General features: G+C 37.5%; 2 protein-coding genes across 6 annotated transcripts in view; one reads left to right on the forward strand and one right to left on the reverse strand.

Annotated features, from left to right (window-relative positions):
• Positions 1 to 8,536, forward strand: part of syt7b (synaptotagmin VIIb) — a 115,769-nt gene extending 107,233 nt beyond the window's left edge. For 4 of the 5 annotated variants that reach the window (XM_028443007.1, XM_028443008.1, XM_028443010.1 and 1 more), the window contains 5 exons: positions 3,223 to 3,493; positions 3,572 to 3,741; positions 3,998 to 4,112; positions 4,316 to 4,515; positions 5,589 to 8,536. In XM_028443007.1, coding sequence (XP_028298808.1) covers positions 3,223 to 3,493; positions 3,572 to 3,741; positions 3,998 to 4,112; positions 4,316 to 4,515; positions 5,589 to 5,693 — 861 coding nt within the window. In that variant the 3' untranslated portion in view covers positions 5,694 to 8,536. Of the gene's footprint in view, positions 1 to 3,222; positions 3,494 to 3,571; positions 3,742 to 3,997; positions 4,113 to 4,315; positions 4,516 to 4,612 lie in introns of all 5 variants that reach the window. The other variant, XM_028443009.1, reaches the window with a different exon arrangement.
• Positions 8,537 to 15,229: 6,693 nt separating this feature from the next.
• On the reverse strand, positions 15,230 to 20,045 carry sdhaf2 (succinate dehydrogenase complex assembly factor 2). The gene is made up of 4 exons (XM_028441910.1): positions 19,888 to 20,045; positions 17,325 to 17,548; positions 16,594 to 16,703; positions 15,230 to 15,726 (listed from the first exon to the last, which is right to left on the reverse strand). Exons 1-4 carry the CDS (start codon positions 19,912 to 19,914, stop codon positions 15,596 to 15,598), a joined length of 492 nt encoding a protein of 163 aa, XP_028297711.1. The 5' UTR covers positions 19,915 to 20,045; the 3' UTR covers positions 15,230 to 15,595.
• Between the last annotated feature and the right edge of the window lie 39 nt (positions 20,046 to 20,084).

Raw genomic sequence — 20,084 nt, forward strand, 5'->3', positions numbered from 1 at the left:
CGCTGCTTGTAAGGGAACACATTGTTTATCCTGTGTGGTGTGAAAAATAAATGTCCAGCGCAATCGTCTGGCTTCATCAGTTTGTTTTGTTTTTTTCAAATCTTTATTTCCGAACGTTGAGAAAAATACAGTTCATACAAATACATTCTCTTAGTCACAGAATTAGCAGTCTGCAACCACAGATTTCTACATTCTCAACATTTTTTGTTTTGTTTTGTTTTGTTAATGAATAAGAGCAAGGGAGGCACTTTTATAGCAAAGGAACATAGTGTAGCAGTGATGAAAAAATATATTAAAAAAATAAAATAAAATCACCATGATAATCACTATCTTAGTTACAGATCATCAACATTCAACACTTCCAGTTGTTGTGATGCATTGACATACAAAGTCCACTTTGACCATATCTTTGATAATTTGTTCATTTGAATAATACCATTTACAACATTTGTCCATTCTTCCAGGCTCGGGGAGGAGCCAGTGTCGGTTGGCTTCATTAGTTTTCTTTATTTTTTATTTTCCTTATTTTTTGGCAACTCCCTGTAAGAGAACCATCTAAATTATACAGGTGGCAACATGTTCGTTTCTAACATTGTTTTTGCCCGTGATCTACTACCTGTTGTGAATACGTGACCCTGGCATAGGCGTGTGATTGGCTGCAGAGGTTGCTGCGCTGCTTTAAGGAGTTGATTGCAACTCAAATCCCAGTGCTTAACTTTCTGAGTGGAGTTTGCATGTTCTCCTGTAGCGTTTACACTTGTATTTCAAGACTAGGAGTTTGCCTGTTTCTTTGCTCTACATTTGTTCTATTCTTAGTTTGGTGTTTCTGAGTTGACCATGTAACATTGTGTAGTAGGTGGCGCCACTCACACACATTTGTCTTCAGATCAACAGTTCAAACCCCTCTGGGCTCCTTTTTACTTTCTATTTTGCCTTTGCTTTCACTGTAAATATGTTTGTCTTGTGTTTTAAATTAGTGCTAAAGGTATTTGGTTGTTTTCAGGGTTTATTTTATGTATAGGTTTAGTTTGTGTATGTGAGAGGAAGGAGGCCCCTTACCTCCTTTCTGTCCCCATAAGGAAGGTTGCCATAAAAGTTGCTTAAAGTCAGATGACATCATCGCATAATTTGAATATTTAATTATTTGCATCTAGCCCACTTAATGTAGCCGAATGAATCACTGAGAGCTTGGATGCGGAAGAGTGAAAAAAAAATCAAAACACCCGAAATTGGAACTACAAATAAATCTTCATGTCACAGCAATAATCCTCATGTGGTTCACTGTCAGGTCCACGGTTAATTCTTTTTCTCCCCAGGTTAAAGCTGCAGAGTGAGCGCTCACATCTTAATGGCGCTAAATTAGGCACTAATAATGCCAAACCCAGATTGAGTTTAATTTATTTCATGGACGACAATGTATGGGTGTTAATTTAATAGATAGCTGGACAGAAGGTTGAAGTAGCTTGTTTGCATGAGAATTGCAGTCACCCTGAATGTGTCACTGAACCCTATTAAAAAATCTGGCACTTTTAGAAGGGGGCTGCAGTTCCCACTGCTATGTTTAGAACTAATAAACGATCTAAAAATGTAGGTGCAGTAAATGATCGCAAGATGACTAATAAAAGATAAAGGTACTGATGACTCAGATGAAGGTGCACGAGAACGGATAGGGACACACGGTAGAATACGTTGGCACTGTAGAAGGTCGCTAGATACACCGGAAAGTTGCTAGGTTTGAAGCTAGTCACTTAAAAAAAAAAAGTTGCTAGGGGGTCTGTAAAATCACTAGATTTGCAACACTGCTCCACCAAGGTTGTGGCTAATCTCCTGATGGCCTTCTCTGCGCTATTTAAAGGAGTGTTTGATAAACAGATTTGCTGCTTGGACATTGTGTAATGTAATGTGTTGGACTACCTAGTTCTGTCTGTGTGCAGTTTCTTTCTTAGGACTTAAATTTATTTTGTTATTCAACAGTATTTCATTTCTTTGAAGTTTTACTCTGTTTGCTATTGTTTTTTTCCTTTTGACACCACTCCACCTGCCTTTATCTTGTTCTCTGGGTGGTCTGCCATATTGCCTAAAGTCCCCTCCACAACCCCTTACAAAACATTACAGCATGTGTGTTTCCAATAGTTTCCTCAAGATGGTTGAAGACCTATTGAAGTTATGTGCCTCACATACCAATTCAGTTTCTAAATTCTAATCTATTTTATTACTGAATATATACTTCTTCAAGATTCATATTAATGCCTCAATATATTCAACAACACCTCTTTGTTTTGGTTTTATTAAAAAAAAAAAAGGTAAATCAACCCTGAAATAGGATCAATAACTTGAAGAAAATCTAGGGAGCAGAAAAAGCACAGAAATGGTGAAAAGCTATTTATAGCTAAGCAGCACCATCAGAAATGTGAAGGAGAATACAGAATTGGATATCACATTTTAGAAACTGCTCTTTTAATAATGCCATAAGCTCTTCTCCCTTTATCAGATAGACTTTTTTTTTTTTTTTACTGGATTTATTCCCTCCCCCCTTAAGGCCACGCTACGATCAGTCAGAGTTTCTGTCTACCTGCTGATAATCAATCTCTCATCTCACACATGCCCTTATCACACAGCAGTTAGGAGACATCTGACATAACATTTTGCTAGCATGCCTTGCTGATGCTGTGAGGTGCAGAGTTACTGGCCTCTGTGGAGCAGAGATTTGGTTTGGATTTCATCCAACAACAAGTGATCTGTGTGTGAGAAGGCTGTTAACTGCTACGGATGATGATGGTTGCGGTAAAACTCTTCTTTTTCCTTTTAGCTAAGAGAAACTTTGTAATTTTGTCAAGTCTTTTCAGTGTGAAAGCTTCATTAACAAACAAATGACAAGGTTTATCGAAGAATTCATCAATGTCAACACCTAAAGCCACTCAGAGTGCATTAAAACCCAAGAAAAATGTTGTCTATATAGGTGTGACGTGTGACCTTTACTCAAGATGGGATGAAGCATTTTAAAGCCCTTAGTGCTTTAATAAAATAGGGGGCAATTACAAATATCTGTAGAATAAACCATACAGATGTGCAGATTACACTTTTTGAAATGTGTAAAACACTCTCGTAGCTGCAAACATTGCTAAAAGTAACTTGTAATTGTACTGTTATTTGGAACATAATAATAATAATAATAACAATAATAGAGTAACATTTACCATCTTTTCATCCTTCATGTCTCAGTTGTCACCAGGTTCAGAGGACGATGACGGTCATGAAGGTCCAGTGTGCGAGAAGCTGGGTCGGATTCAGTTCAGTGTTGGGTACAGTTTTCAGGACTCGACCCTCACTGTCAAAATACTGAAGGGCCAGGATTTGCCTGCAAAGGACTTTTCTGGCACCTCGGATCCATTTGTTAAACTCTACCTGCTGCCAGACAAAAAGCACAAGCTGGAGACGAAGGTCAAGAGGAAGAATTTAAACCCTCACTGGAATGAGACATTCCTCTTTGAAGGTATTTCAAAAACGGCATTGAAGTCTCTCTCTCTTCTTTATATTGATCCATGAATTTGCTCTATGACATTTTGCTCAGGGTTCCCTTATGAGAAGGTGGTCCAGAGGACTCTATACCTGCAGGTTCTGGACTATGACCGCTTCAGCAGGAATGACCCCATCGGAGAGGTCTCCATCCCTCTCAACAAACTGGATCTGGCCAACATGCAGACTTTCTGGAAAGAATTGAAACCGTGTAGCGATGGCAGCGTGAGTAGGAAGTGGGAAGAGGATGGGGGGGATGGGACAGGATGTAATGATGTCATTCCTCACTGCTGTGATGCTCTCTGAGGAGATGTGACAAGGCACTAGTGGAAGAAGGGAAATATAGATTTTCTTGGAGAGGCTGACAGGTAGATGAGGAACACCTAGTCTGCCAGTGAAAGATGGAGAGATGGAGGTAAACAATGTGAGACAGAGGATGATGAGGTTGAAGAGTTCATTCTTTGTGTTTGCCATTTCATAGGGAAGCCGAGGGGATCTGCTGGTTTCTCTGTGCTACAACCCCACAGCCAACACCATCACTGTGAGCATCAACAAAGCCCGCAACCTCAAAGCCATGGACATCGGAGGCACTTCTGGTAGGCTGCCCCTTTATCCTCTGTGTCCTTTCTATGACAACCCTCTGCATCCATGCTGCTTCTAAACACAATTAGAAGGTCTGATTTTATGTTCTTTGCTGAAAAATTACATTAGGTGCACACGAGTGCCCAAAATTGCTTTCACATCTGGCAATGTAATCTTATAAAGCATATACAAAAAGGTCACATCTACCTCTCCTCAGACCCCTATGTAAAAGTGTGGCTGATGAACAAGGACAAGCGCGTGGAGAAGAAGAAGACGGTGGTAATGAAGCGCTGTCTGAACCCTGTTTTCAATGAGTCCTTCCCCTTTGATGTGCCTGCCCACGTGCTGAGGGAGACCACCATAATTATCACCGTCATGGACAAGGACAGACTCAGTCGCAATGATGTCATTGGAAAGGTATCCTCTTCCTTTTTTCGTCTCTTTCTTCTTCTTCTTCTTCTTCTTCACCTCTTCTCCTTCTTCTTCTCTCCCTGTGTTTTTCTGCCTGTGACAGCCCATCAGCAGCAGATCATTGGGCCTGTCTCTACTGACCCCTGCTGGAACATGTAGCACAATCTCAAATACATAACAGCCAAATAACAGCAGATGTTTTTATTTACACCAACTGTTATTTAAAAAAAATACTTCAATGGACAATTTGCTTTTTACTTATCTATGATATTGTTATACTATAAATTACGTTAATGCTTGTACAAATGTACCTGAATTGTAATAAAGCAAATTAGCAGAGCCAATTCACAAGTTGATATAGATTTTGCTTTGGCTACAAATCCTTTTTCTGTTACCGTTCTTATTCAAATAATGCATTGACGTAAATGTATGCAATCATTGATATCATGCAATGAAAACAATGCTTTTTAAAATGAATAAAACACATACACAAACAAGCGTTCACATTTAGCCTCATTGTACGTCGGAGAACGACTTGGTTAAGAAGTATTTTCTTTTCATTAACTCCATGTTTTGCACTCATTAACATTTGAAACAGTCTCAGTTAAATTGAAAATTATCTATTGAAAATATTAAACAAAGCATTAAAAAAGTTGAGACACAAACCAACTTGAAATCCTCAAAAACTTTGCCCCCTCAAGCATGGTAGAAAAAAAAAAGTTTAGATACGTTACCACTATCTCTCGTTGTCTATGAAGCTCAGCTTGGTTGTAATCCATTATTTCTCTTAATGCAGCAGGCATTTTCTCCCAGTTGTTTGCATTAAAGAAAAACCTTTGAAGCAGATCGCAAAATTTTATGAACTTGCACGATATATATGAATATACAGGTCAAGGAGTTTAGTTTTCCTATGTGGAATTCCTCTCAAGTGTTTTTAATTCATCCCTATTTTAGATCATTATCAGCTCTTGCTTGGCTCTGGGTTTAAATAGATTTCCAACTCAAGTGACAGGCTTTATAAATAACCTCAATCTCTGTGAGATATCCTAGTCTCCACTCTGACTCTGTTTGTCCCATAGATTTACCTTTCATGGAAGAGTGGCCCTGCAGAGGTGAAACACTGGAAAGACATGATGGGACATCCTCGCACTACTGTGGCCCAGTGGCATGCTCTGAAGGCCTGAGGGACCCAGACATCTACCTGCCAATTGTTTTTATTCTCCCCACAATTGTGTATCAACCGCTCAGCCTCTGCACATATCTCCTGCCACCTCCTGTCTAAGCTGTGTTGGGGTGCAGACCATGAATCATCTCTTTGCTCTCAGGCCTCTTTGATATTTCTCGTCCTTAGTCCTCCTGGTGCTGTCCTCATGTCACGCCCATGTCGAGCTCAGATTCCCTCCTGACCTCCTTCTCATCAGTCTGTCTGAAGTCCAAATGTCTTTGATGTCTTTACTGCACAGCCCAGGTTGTCTCTTAAGTTATTCCTTCAGCTCATGAGCTATTTCTGAGATTGACATCCGAGCAGCATGAGTACAAATTACCCAGCAAAAGTGAACCAGACCGAACGTCCTAACATTCTATGTAGTGACAGGATGGGCTTATGAGGAGTGTGAACCATTCTGACCTAATTTTCACCTACGCCTGTTCTTGCTGTGAGAAGTTTCCTTCTTTCTCCTGACCTTTCATTCTAATGCCCTTTTTCCTTTTGTATTTTCTTTTTCACCGTACCCTCAAAATGCCAGGAAACCCATAACAGGAAAAGAAAGACTTAGGAGTTGAATTAAAAACAGACTGCACTTGAGTCATTGTCATTTGATATACATTTGATCTTTCTCCACTTTCACCCTGGTACCACTGTAATAATTCTTCCTGGCTGGAAGCCTTTGTTGTTCGTACGTGCTGTGGGTGATGTGCCGTAGCCCCAACAAACAAAAAAAAATTTAAAAAAAAGCATACGTACATGAACATTTAAGCCCGTTCATGTGCAAGGGTCAAAAACGATTCTATTTTCTTGAAAAAGATAACCCCAATTGACAAAAAAAAGACTAAAGAATTAAATGTTGTCTTTTATTTTTGTGTTTAACTTACACACACAACTGGGTTTTTCAAACAAAAAGCAGCTTTTTCGAGTGTGAAATCATGGCCGCGTCACTGTAGTTGTTTACATTAGCACGTGTGACACAGAGGAGTTGGAGGAGGCGGGCCATGAGGGTGTGCACAGCGCAGAGTTATTAAGTCCGACTTGTAGTGAGGAGTAATAATGCCAGATTTGTGTGCAAATTAGATTTGAAATCCTGAGGGTTACAATTCTGCAGTTTTCTCCTGAGTGATTTGCCTAATTTTCAATCAAACGTTGCTTTCTTTCTGGATCACAGCCTTCTGATTGCACATAGCATTGAGTAAAACTGAATGAACCAGCGACAAATTCAAACTTAAACCGTAACGTTTACAAAAAAACAAACACTAATAGAGCAAAGATGTCACGTCAACGTCACGTTTCACTAAAGGGCCAATTTGTTAATACTGAAATCTAAGCAAACATCCTTTAAGAAAACCCTTTTTTCAAACCTGTCAAGTATGAACTTTTTTTGGTTTTAGGGTAACAAACATCAGGAAACAGAACGAGAGTGGGTGGGTGAATCTACAACTGTCGCGACTATCGTAATTATCCAACAATTGGTTGCATTATTCAACAAATCAAATACAAAGACAATATTTGTCAAAACCTCTGTTTTTTTAATGTGTTGCTCTCTGTGGAGCTATAGCTTTTTTATTAAAAAGAAAGGGAAAAAAAGGCTGATAATATGGGAAACAAAAGAAAACTAATATTGTCTGGGTGAAAACTCTTTACATTCCACTATTGATAAGCGTTTGAATGTGAACATTTGTTTAGTGTAAATGTTTGTACTGCGAGTCTGTGTTTTATCTCCTTTTTTTTTCCAGGTTATCGTCCAAGCAGCATTGTTTACTGTTTTTATGCTGTATGAATCTAAATGTACAAAGATGTATGTTTTCAAGTGGTCACATCTTAGGAGTCTCTGCACTCGGTGATGCTGGAACAAACCTCTCTTTATTGCAGGGTTACTTTTTGAATGTGTTTTTACAAGAACGTTTGGTGAGGGAGGGGGCGGCTGATATCTCATGTGAGCTGAGAGTGTAGGTCAAAGGAAACAAGCAGTAGGATCCTATTTCAGACAGAAGCAGCTATCAACATTTTTACCCTAAATGACCGATTCTTCCATCCTATCGCGTCTGATCTGATTCACCAGGTAAATTAGATGGCTTCTTAAAACATTTGCAGTTGGCAGTTCTCCAAAATGCCACCCATTGTGCACACATGCTTCTTGGCACAGAGTGTCCTATGTGTGCCTTAATTAAAATGCTGCCACGCCTCGCTCTTCACCATATGCCTGCCCTCACCCAAGTGTCAGGGTGGCAGGGACGTAGGGCTAAAAAAAATGTGAGACACAAGATAATCATCACCTCTTTGCATCACTGTCGGCTTGGTCTCAGGTCAGTGCACAGCTTTTGGAGCATCCCAAAATAAACCGGAACATACGTCACCCATCCATCCTAAGTGTGTAAACCTAAGGGGAAATTTTAAATGCTGCTGACAAAGCATTACATTCCAAGGCTTTCAATAAAGTCAATTAAATCAATGCAACGTTATACATGATACTTTCTTTTTTTTATTTTATTTATTTATTTATTTTTAAAGAAATCGAGCTAAAATAGTCTTTCTGCACTCCTCACTGGCCACAGGTTTACTGGACAAGCTCGCATTTCTGTTGTGGACTGATAGAGACAAAGAGAGGTTAACCAGCAACATTTTAATTTATAAACTGTACAAATGACTGTGAATTGTCCTGTAACTTAAAAATTAGGGATAAAAAAAAAAAAAAAGTTCACCTGTATTTGTTGGGGTTGTTGATATCTGTCTGTTGTTGGTATCGCTAAGCCCCTCCTCTTTCACTCTCTCACTCTCTTTGTAGTTACACTTCTGTGGGGTGCACAATGTTAAATATTGCCCATTTATTTTTTTTATTCTGTACAGTGTATATAGTGATATAAATGTGTATATATAAAAAAAAATATACTTCTGGTCTGGTATTGTTATGAATTTCTAAGAATATTGTGTCCTGTTATTTATTTTATTTTTTTTTAATGCATACATACAGTACAGTACATACACTCTTCATTAGTTCAGTGGTTCAACCAAGCTTAATGAGCTGTTATGTTTAGGTACAACCTCGTCTAGTGCATATCGCTGATGACTAACAGAGAAAGACAATTACACATGCACACTTGTACTTAATGGAAAGAGTATAATATACCTGCATTATCATGTATAGGGTCATGGGGTTGCTGCCTATGCCAGCTTATTTAGAGTGTAAGTCTATTGTATAGCCAACACACAGTCACACATCCATTTGGAAACTCCACTTGACTGAATATATAGTACATGCTTTTAGATATAGTGGGAGGAAAATAGAGTATCTACTAGGCCGCTTTGAAAGAGATCATGCAAACTTTTCTACAGTTTTTGGTACATTAATGTGTGACAGAGTACTAATAACAGAAAGAATAATGTCAGTAATGGACATACACAAATGAAAACATCACACTGCACTTAATTGTATCTATTATGCAGACAAAAAAACAGAATCAAAATCCTTATTATGTATACACAGGCATACGTACAACAAAATATTTGTTGGAAGTCTTGGATTCCAGAAAAAAAACCCTGACATAAACAAAATAAAATGGCATAAATAGTCTTTAAATAACAAAGTATGTACACAAATATGAAAGTAAAACACAAGAGTATTCACATTTTGAGATAAACATTCTAACAATAACCTAAGTACAAGCAGGCTATGTGAGGTAATGGGGCTCCTGTATTTTGATGTTGCTGTATGCATAGGAATAATAAATCACATCTCCAATTCATTCAGCTGAAAGGCATTCCATCTTGGGGTATTTTACGCAATAATTACTGTTTTTACTTCATGTATTTGACTCATTTTTGGCTCCTCTTGAGTTTGACATATTAACAGTAACACGCAGAGCACACATTAAGTTTTATTTTATTGTGGGGGGAAAAAAAACCTGAGAGCAGGTTTAAGACCATTTAACAGTTGAGTGTAAATTATTATTATTACATTCCAAAAAATCCTGGGCTGTGAGCATCATTTCCAGTCCTCACAATCGTAAAGAAAAGTTGTGATGTCTACTTTAACAACGTGTGTATGTATACCTCTTTGGTGCTAAAAATGAAACAAAATTAAAATTAAAAAGAATAGATTAGGTTATAGAATAGAATATATTGTCATTGTAAAACAACTTACAACAAAATTAAAATACCCTCCCATCAGTGCATCATTCATTAAAATAGCATAATACATATAATAAATAAAATAATCACACAGCCATCACATCTTGTTATTGCACTATACCTCATTGCACTAGCATCTATTATTAATACAAATCAGATGAAACATTCTGGTGCTTTTATTGCTGCTGTTGATGTTACTGGTGGTAGTGGTAACAGTGGTGGCATTTCACACATGAGATTGAAATAACTGGGGAATAGAAGGCGGTGGCACAGCTGAGGATAAAACGACACCAGAAGCAGTAGTGGAGGATGACAGGAGCGCTGAGCTGCAGATAGTCACAGTGGGTGTGTGTGTGTAGGCACAAGAAGAATTCTGATTTTACAGCAGCTTTAGAGCACAAAAAAAACAACAAATTAAACGTGAATCGTGCTTTTCTGAGCACATTGAATCCCACAGTGGAAACTTTTCTTTTAAGAGTAGAAAAGTAAATCATATTGAATTCAGTTCACTAAATAGCCAGTGCTGGGCCTTTTGTACTTAAGTGTATAGAGGATGATTTTCAAATGCAGTTTTCCTCATGCATTGCTCTGTTTACAAAATGGTGTCGACATTGGCTTTACTTTACTTACGACTGAGGCATCAGTGGGAAGCCCAACCTGTGAATGAATCTCCTAACCCAGTGAGAACGGCGCGCTTCAATGAATGGCTGAAACCGCAGCAAGCCAAAACTAGCTAGTGGCGCGCACGTACGACGTCCTTACGTAAACATATCACCAGAACGATTAACAATTAGGAGGACCAATAGATGGGTTTCCATTTCTCGAATTACCCATGATCCCCTGCGCGCGTCGCCATCTTGTGTGTCACTGTAACCCAAGTCACCGATTTTACCCGACTGTCATGTAGTGTATATAATATACATGCATCTCTTGTCGGCCCGCCGAGATGTTATGATGTTTTCATATGAATACACAACTCGTATGTTTACGTTGTCATTCAGGCTGCACATCATTGGAAAGCTACGATCCTTGCGATTGAAGCCATATACACCATTTAAAGATCCAGCAACAACAGCCAAAGTTATCAATGCTTCTGTCAGATCAATCGAAAAGTACAGTAATATGTCATCTTACCTTTGAAGCCTCATATTGACCAGGTAAAAAACAATATCCCAGCAAAAACGACCCTGTTAGCTTGTCAAAGGTCCACGCACACCCATCGCTATATGCCTCCTAAGACTTGTACGCTTTCATTTCATCCAATGTGTAAGCACTTACACTGTTCACCGGATAGTTTACAATTTCTGGATACAAAACGGCCTGGAACGTAGCTACGTCGGACACCCATTGTTGTCGATTTCACTCGACTTCTGTAAATACTTTGCTTTACAAGTTGCATTCAAACTATCTCTGTAGATTGTTTGTTCCTTTTGGCTATTTTTGTCCGGTTTTGTCGTCATTTTGAAAGCTTCCTTGGTCAAAAATGTATCGTGTCAGGATGTTAACAATGAAAAGTGACACACAAGATGGCGGACAACGGAATTGTGGGTGGTTTGTGACGTCATCGGAAACCCATCTATAGTCTTGATGATACACCTGGAATTAGAAGCCAAAAAACATCTTCCACAATACCTTTAAAGGAGCACGTGTGTGGATTGGGACTGAGGTGAACTAAGTCAGGCACAAATAACTCCTGCAATCACATGCAAGATAAATACGTTTGAAGACGAATGGACTAAAATCATTGATTATCTCTTAATTGGACTTAAATTGTGAAATTTTAGAGCAGGTATATATGTGTATGACAAGTTTATTTGACAGTACTGTCATGTTAAACTAAAGTCTTCCAGTTTAATAAGTCTACTACACTAAAGAATAGAAAGTTGACTTTACTTTTAAAAAAACGTATTTATGTTGAAATAAAACAATTGGATTTGATAACTTATAAGTTATTTTTAAGTAAAATCAACTCATCATCAATTACAGTGTTACTATTACAATTACTGTTAACCACTCAGTTTACTAATGTTAAATTGTTATCTCCCTGAAAATTTCCTGAAAAACCTTGTCTGAATAAACAAAACCTCAACGTAACATACTGTTCGAAAAGAAGACAAAGTTAATCTCGCTGGAACTATTACACTAAGCAGCAATGGACTGGCCATCTGGCATACCGGGAAATGCCCGGTGGGCCATCAACCCGAAGTGGACTTGTCCGGTGTGCGTTTTTTTTAGAAAGTGTCTATTCGTACGGTTGCCGTACGGACAGCCACTGGTGCTTTTGGTGCGTTTACCGAAGTACACGTATGTAGCATTTTAGGGTTAGGTCAAGGGTTTCTTTCTCGATTCATCCCCCTAGAGAGATCCTTCAACCACTCCAGTTTGGTGTAGGGATGAAAAGGCAATGTACAGGCCATCGCAAGTTACCATGAATCAGTCAGGACCTTGGTTTGACTAAAATGTATTATACTTCCTTCTTTCTCTTCTTTGCTTTCTCTCTTTTTCATCTCTTCTTCTCCCATTTCCTCTTCTTTTTTTTTCTTTTTCTATTTTTTCTTATTCCACACATAAACCAAATGGGGGTGACAAGGTTTTATTTATTGAACACGTAAATGAACAAGGCTCCCTATTAGCATGAAGGAAATTGCCACATATTACCCACAATTCCAAGCTCAGTATCCATTTTTGATAGCCACTGCCTTTTTAATAATGATTATTTTGACATGACCCATCAGACCACACCTGTTAAGTCCTGTTTTTGGCCAGGAAACTCACATATTTTATCCCTCTTTTCTTGCCATCGTCCCGTATTAGTATTTTCCCATAAATATCCCGTATTTTAATGTAGTAGAAATTAAAAGACTAAAAAAACAACAAACAAAACAAAATATTTAATAATAAATGAAAACAGAAAAGCGTAAGAAAAAGTTAAAAAAAAAAAAAAAAAAGTTAAAAAAAAACAAAAAACAATAATAATAATGCAAAACATGCATTATTATTAAAGATTATTAGAGACACATCTTACCCTAATAATATTTGGGGAATATTTAGGCTAAAGTGCACAAATGCTCAACTTAGTAAATAATAACAAAACTCATTGTGTGTTCAGTCAATTACAGGCATAACAATATGAGTCGTTAGAGTTTTGTTTATAACCTTGTCTTTACTGGTTTGGAGGTGGTCACCATGGTGTGTGTGTGAGAGAGAGAGATAGAATTGAATATATCTATATATTATATTATTATTTTACATAGATAAATGGTCTTACCGTAGGCACAACTGTGTATTTGAATAAACAGTATATTTCATTAAACACTGTCAAGACATCTCTAGCAGTGTTCCTTTGACTTCCACTTTCCATTCAGAATGGGAATTGTAACACTGTGGTCAGCTGTCCCACGATAAGCATCTTTAAAGTATTGAAACAGCATATGAAACTTTTAATTGGTGACTCTCATCCATATAGGCTGCTACAACTTATTTTAATTTTTTTGAAACAATACAATGTGCAGATATATATTCTCAATTGTTGTGTGCTTTTGCATATTGTATGGTGGTGGGCCACTATGGCCAAAAATGCCAGGGCCATTTTTTGGTCCCAGTCCATCCCTGACACTCAGTTTACTTTGAATGTCTATAACGGGATTGTGTGTTTGTTGTGATTTACTAAGATTGCCTGCACAAATGACAACAGGTGCAAAAGTGGTGGAGACTGCCCTATTTATGAAGACAAGAATTTGGTGGTGTCCAACATGCCGAGTGGCCACAAGAGTGAAATGTAATTTTGGAGGTGTAAGTGGAAGAGGCAAATACACATGTTCTGGAATTATAGCAAACAAATCCGAACTTTTGTGGAAGAAACACAATATGGTAGACTCTCTGTGAGAAAAGATGCTAGAAAAAGAAAGACAAATTTTCTCAAAAGAAATGTTTTTATAATTTTTTATTGCAGCCATCTGTAGGTAAAGCTGTGACAATTAACACCTGCCTATCAAGCGTGTTAAATAAATGTGCAAAAACACCCACCACAATCAGCTCCATGTTTGATAAATCACATTGCATGTGCTAAATTGATCAATTTGCATCTCCTCCACCCATTATTTTGTGTTTCCTGGCCCCGATTACAACTGCAACATGTGTATGTGCTTCATTTAAAGTTAGCACACATATTTGCGCACACAAACATTTAGTAAATTAGGCCCTTGGAGCCGAATCTCAGGTGCACCCTGGCCATGATGTATGAAGGCCCAGCGTAGTTCAGATGGTGATCAGTTGTATTAGATCTTTTAAATTGAAATGTCTACTATTTTTGAGGTAATTTTCAAATAAATACTGAAACAATTGTTTTCCTGCACATGGTAATCTGTGTTATTTATTTATTTATTTTATCTCCATGCAGGGTGAAATAAACAGATGGCAGAAGGAGACACAGAGGGGGACCCCTATGACATAATTTGTCTATTTTAGGACACACCAAAAATGGGGAGATTGAAGGCTATACTTTGTGTGTATTTGTAGTCATATGTGGGTTTAGATTCGATTTTTGTTGGATCCTGGTTTAGAGTTTGGTTTTGTGAATAATGATTTTCATGTGTTTTTCTTCTCAGGATTTAAGTTGTTGTATAGTGTTAGCCATGTTTGACTCATTTCACTTCCCACCTTAGCATTGTATTTCAATTCACTTGCCTTGATTTGGGCGCATGGTCATGTAATGGCGACACTGTCCTTCAATTAAAAGGTCATTGGTTCAAAACTAGGTTATCGCTTCTACTTGTGCATCACCTCTGATTAACTAGTTTATCTTTTATTAAGTTCCAAAAAGGTTACGTTTGATTACGTTTTTCTTGTCAGGTCTTCAGTTCAGTTTTTTTTTCTTCTCGTAGATCTGGGATAATCTGAGTGTTTTTGACTCACCCAGTCTTATCTGTGCTTGTGCAGTGATTGAGTAGATAGCCTTATTTCCTCTTGTTCCTTCGGTTGTTCAAGGCTTATGAGTTTATCACTATTTACATAGATTTTTTTTTTCCTGCTACTCGCCTATAACACTACATTTCTTCATTTTCAAATAATTTCTTTAACTTCATTTGTCATGGTCTTTGTGCTAGACTACTATTGAGCATATTCCATTACAAATCAAGAAATGTTGATCAGCAGGTGCGTTGCAAAATATATACAATCTGTGGTGCTCTGCCCCCATCTGCTGTCTGTAGAAAGACACTGCAGCCATTACAACCTTTGTTATGTAACAGATATTGTCCATGCTGTTCATAATGACATCCTCTCTTGAGGAGATCCAGTCTGGCTGTGCTGTAGGAGAGCAGTCATCAAGGACTTATACAGTATTGACTTCTATTGAAGCACTGAGAGGCAGAGTGGGATCAATGACAGAGCAGCTGTTATTTATTCATCAAAGCAGAAGAATCAGTGAGCTTTCCACACAAGCATTAATAATAATATACACAATTAATCACATCTTTATAGCACAATAACTCTGAAATATACAGAAGACCTTCCACTCCCCCAAACTCATTCAGATCTATCAGTTTTTATAAGAACCAAAAAGGTCCACAAACCTTCTATTTAAAATTACTGCAGTGCACAGATGTGCATTACAGAGTGCATCATTCAATGGAGAAAAAAAACAACAAATTCTTGAATACTTTTATATATTTTGAGGATTTTTGAACCTTTTCTCCCCCATAGTTCCTCTGTCTTTTTCCTTTAATGTGTCTCTGACAGCAGAGGAACTCAATGGCTTTCTTTCTCTAGGTACTCCAAACTGGGAGCATCCAGCCTCTGTTCATGGCTGCGATTCTTTGTGAACTCCTTGAGCAAATCCATAACATCTCCTTGGTACACTTCTGGAGTGGGCTGAGCCTCTGCACGACAAAAAGACAACAGCATTTTAAATGTTTTGGTTCCATTCTTGTATTTTTCACAAGACGACGTACTATCAAACAGTTGACTGCAAGGCCAGGAAAGAAAAGATCCAGGACACCAGGATGATGCCAGGCTTAGCTAAATTCAGTGGCTTAGCCAAGCCAGTTGTCACTGTTTAAGGTGAGTACGCATTCACGTTTTTCTTCAGAAAACCTGTATGACGTGAGGATGTATACATGTGAACAGCCCAAAGAAAGGAACGCTGAGAAGAACAGGATGCCATGTCCTTATTTTTTTTTTTTTTTTTTACTTCGCAGCAAAATAAGAATCAAGGACTGACGTTTAAGAGGTTTCTTATGGTTTCAACATTTTAAAAGTTGTAAACGGTTAAAGTTGGTGTTATACAGGAAATGTACAATGGAGAACAATGTACAACCTGGACACTAGCTGGGGTCTGATCAACCCGGGCTGGGTCACCTGGGGGAGAAGTGTATAATGTTCCAAGCACCTGAAACACTGTATGACCTCAGGTATCATCAATGATGATGTGTCCAGGTCGCATCATGTACATTAATGTATGGCACAACAACAAAAAGAATACCCTTATGTACTAATGAAATTAATAATAAACACTAAAACTAATCCGCTGTGAATAACCTAACAGTATAATCTCTAATTATTTATCATCATTACTGCTAGGAATGCAATATTTGTACTTTAAAATAATGTAAAAATAGTTTTTTTTATGTCAGTGAAAAAAACAAAAAGCCAAATAAATCTGTGCACAGTACACAATGCTTTGCTTCCCTGCCAATGCTAAAATAAATAAATAGGGATTGCTTTTCCAAGAAGAGCTTCTCTCTCACCTGTTGCCCAGTAGTAGATGTCCCAGTCGTTGCTTGGCTCATTAATCAGTCTGTCATACTGCAGCAGCTGCTTTTCACTCATTGTGTTCAGATATCTCTTTGCAAAAAGGCTACAAAAGAAGCAGGGAGTCAGATAATAACCCCAATCCTCTCTCTGAATACATTTGGCAGTGATTATCATAGATGACTTGGCTACAGCCAGAGCTGCATTGAGGAATTCAAATCAAACACAAGAAGCCTTGAAATGTTTCCAGCAACTGAATGGCACGACATCTTTATGGAACAATCAATCAGTCACATATGTTGGCTCAGGATGAGCTGGAAAGGGGTCTAATAGGCTTTATCTCTTCTTACTTGTGTGGAAATGCTATTTTCACGATAAAATATTGTATATGACAATGTCGTATTTTGAGCTGCATAAACAAAATTGAGGAGAAACTTCTCCCTGAGTCAGTACTAGTGTTCTTTGAGAGTCTCTCTGCTGTCTATAGAATCTGAGTCTGTTTACCATTCACCATGTTATTCAATATTCATGCATTACTCACAAGGTCAACTTTTAGGAAACAGTGTAATGGCATTGGAGTTTTGGGGGAATTCATACATTTGCTTTAAAGTTTCTGATTTTAGTAGCTTAACTTGTGCTTAATAGATCAGCATCAGACATCAGCTGAACAGCCAAATACATGACTGATAATATATGAAACAAAAAAAAAAAAGTGCACTTTAACAACCTGAGCAGAATGCAGTTCTCCAACATGCCCCTCTTGCGGCTCTCGTACAGAAGTCTCCGTCTCTTGATGGCTGTGGGCTCGTCTGGCTTCTCCTCCCAGGGAGGCAAAGGGATCTCTATCAGATCTCCCTTGGTGTCATCAGGAGCGTCTCCACGGTAACCACGGGATGATACCAGCCCTGTGACGACTGGTCTCCATGACGCTTGACAAACTCCTGTCAGCAGCTGAGAAAGAAATATGGAATGTAAAAGCGTCAACAGTAGCATGCCTAGGATACATCGTACCTATTCAGCTGTGAATTGTAATGACTAATATATATTACCATATTTTGTGTAAGTAATATGTTATATTCCTTGGCTACTGACAATATTACGTTGTTTTTTTTGTAACTTATTACTTTTGTAATATGCGTCCCCACAACACTGCTTCTGATGTAGCAACAAACGCAATGTGTGAAATTGTGAAAATAAAATAAATAATTCAGAATTAAGTGTGTATGTTAGATGTATTTGTGCTGAAATGTGCAAGTATTTAATAACTAAATGTTTGATATAATTACAGTATATTCAGTTTTGAAAAGTTGTTTTCTCTTATTTTTATGAAGGTACGTTTGTTATGTCAAAAACCTTTTTTTAAGTAATGATTTAATCAGATAGCTAATGATCATATATATGTAAGGGCGTCCCAATCCCATAGTGATATAAGATATTGGTCCAATATCAGTAAAAAAAACTGAATATGCAATTATTTTGACCTGCATCTAAAAGTTCTTTTTCAGGGTCTTCCAATTTTTTATCTTATTGTTTGTTTGTTGTTTTGTTTTTAATTCGTAGAATATTATTATGTTTGACGTTACATTTTATCATGTAACCCATTGGTTAATAAATGTTCTAAAGAAATAGATATTCTTGTAATAAAAGTAAGTTTGATTTGTAATAATTCCAGCAAGTTCTTTCTTACTTGTTTTTTGAAATAATATGTTAAGGTGTCGTTTATTCAGATATGATTTCCTGACATGTTTCGACTGCCAACTGTCAGTCTTCCTCAGAGGTGATTGCTTTGATGTGTCCCTATGTGTTATTTAATAAGGGAAGCATCTACTGATCTTTCATGTGTGCACATAAGCTGAGGAAGACTGACAGTTGCCAGTCGAAACATGTCAGGACTCAGGACATCAAATTTCCTGAAAAAAAAAAAGTTGTCTGAATAAATAACATGTTAAGTTTGAATCGTGTCGATATAATATCCAATCAATATCGGTATCGACCAATACACAAGGCTGCAATATCTGTATTAATTCAGAAGTTCATGTGGTCAATGCTTGTTCATGTGGATCTTGTTGGGTTCTTTCTTTCTTACTATGGCCTTTGTATTTTGTTAAGCGCTTTGAGATGACTGTGTTGTAATTTGCGCTATATAAATAAAGTTGAATTGAAGTGGAAAAAGTTGTATAGAGACTCCCCATGTACTGCAGTGATATTACTGGGAGTGTGACGATATCTCCATACGGCGATATATCACAATATTTTTTTTGCACGATCGATTATCGATATATGCTCGCGCTAAGTATCGATTTTTTTTTTCTGTTTTTCAAAACCTTTTCTACTTTTTCACTAAAACGTGCAGGTACGTCTTCACAGAAATGTTGACACTGTTTGTTGAAGGAACCAATATATTTGTTTACTGGAATATTGCACTATAATGGTGACACTGGTAAGAAAGACCCTATTTTTTGTTTACAGAAATCACTATTAGAGATACTTATTAGTTTACATTGGTATGTTGACACTTATTTACAAAAATGTTGCACTAAAATAGTGTCACTGTTCATAGGACACTTTTTCAATTTGTTGTCTTTCAGAGATAGAAAATAAATAATTTTTTTCTTGTTATGTCATAGATTATCGTAGATTGATTTCTGTCCAATATAACGATAATCGTTATCGTGAGCTTTGTATCGCGTATTGTATTGTGAGGTACCCAGAGGTTCCCACCCCTAGATACTACTATCATTAAAGTCCAAATGAATCAAAATCAAACTTTTAAATTGAAATATGTTGTATGTTCTTAATAAACAGCAGAGCTAACTAAAATGCTGGACAGAAATGAGAGGATTAAAAAACAACAACAAAAAAAAATAAATTGAAATACACCATTTTTGCGTTTTTTTTTTAATAAGTCCAATGGTTTAATTATAAATGTCATAATTTCCTCATCAGATGTGAATTAATTTAAAAACATGTATAAATGGGAAATGTTTATTTCAGTAAAGAGGAGTTATGTAATAGCTCACACTGTCCTGTTGTACAGCTGTTAATGTGCGGGTTGTACAACTGTCCTCTAACGCAGCATAGCTATGGATAACCACAAACAGAATGATTAAGAACTAGATTATTTCAGCACCAGAAAACTGAACTGTAAATGTCCCACATTAGGTGTATTATTATCATTATTATGTAGCAAAGCTCAGTGCTGTTTAGCCTAATCATTCCTTTATAAACGTGTTTATGGAGTTCTAGCAAAAGCAAGATTTCAAGCCATACCTGAACAGAGGAATACTCACCCTTTTGGCAACAGCAGATGAAATCATTTTAACTGTGTTTCTATTGCTCTGACCCTTGTATCCTTAAAGCTGTTAAAGCGTCTGGTGTCTCTCTATGAAGATTTCTCCTGTTACGTATCTGAAGCCAGCCCAGACTGCCCTTTTCTACCACTAATGGCGGACCGTCAGGTATTCTAGGCTCTCATTGGTTGAACTTT

This window comes from Gouania willdenowi, chromosome 3 (assembly GCF_900634775.1).
Source record: "Gouania willdenowi chromosome 3, fGouWil2.1, whole genome shotgun sequence".
NCBI lineage: Eukaryota > Metazoa > Chordata > Actinopteri > Blenniiformes > Gobiesocidae > Gouania > Gouania willdenowi.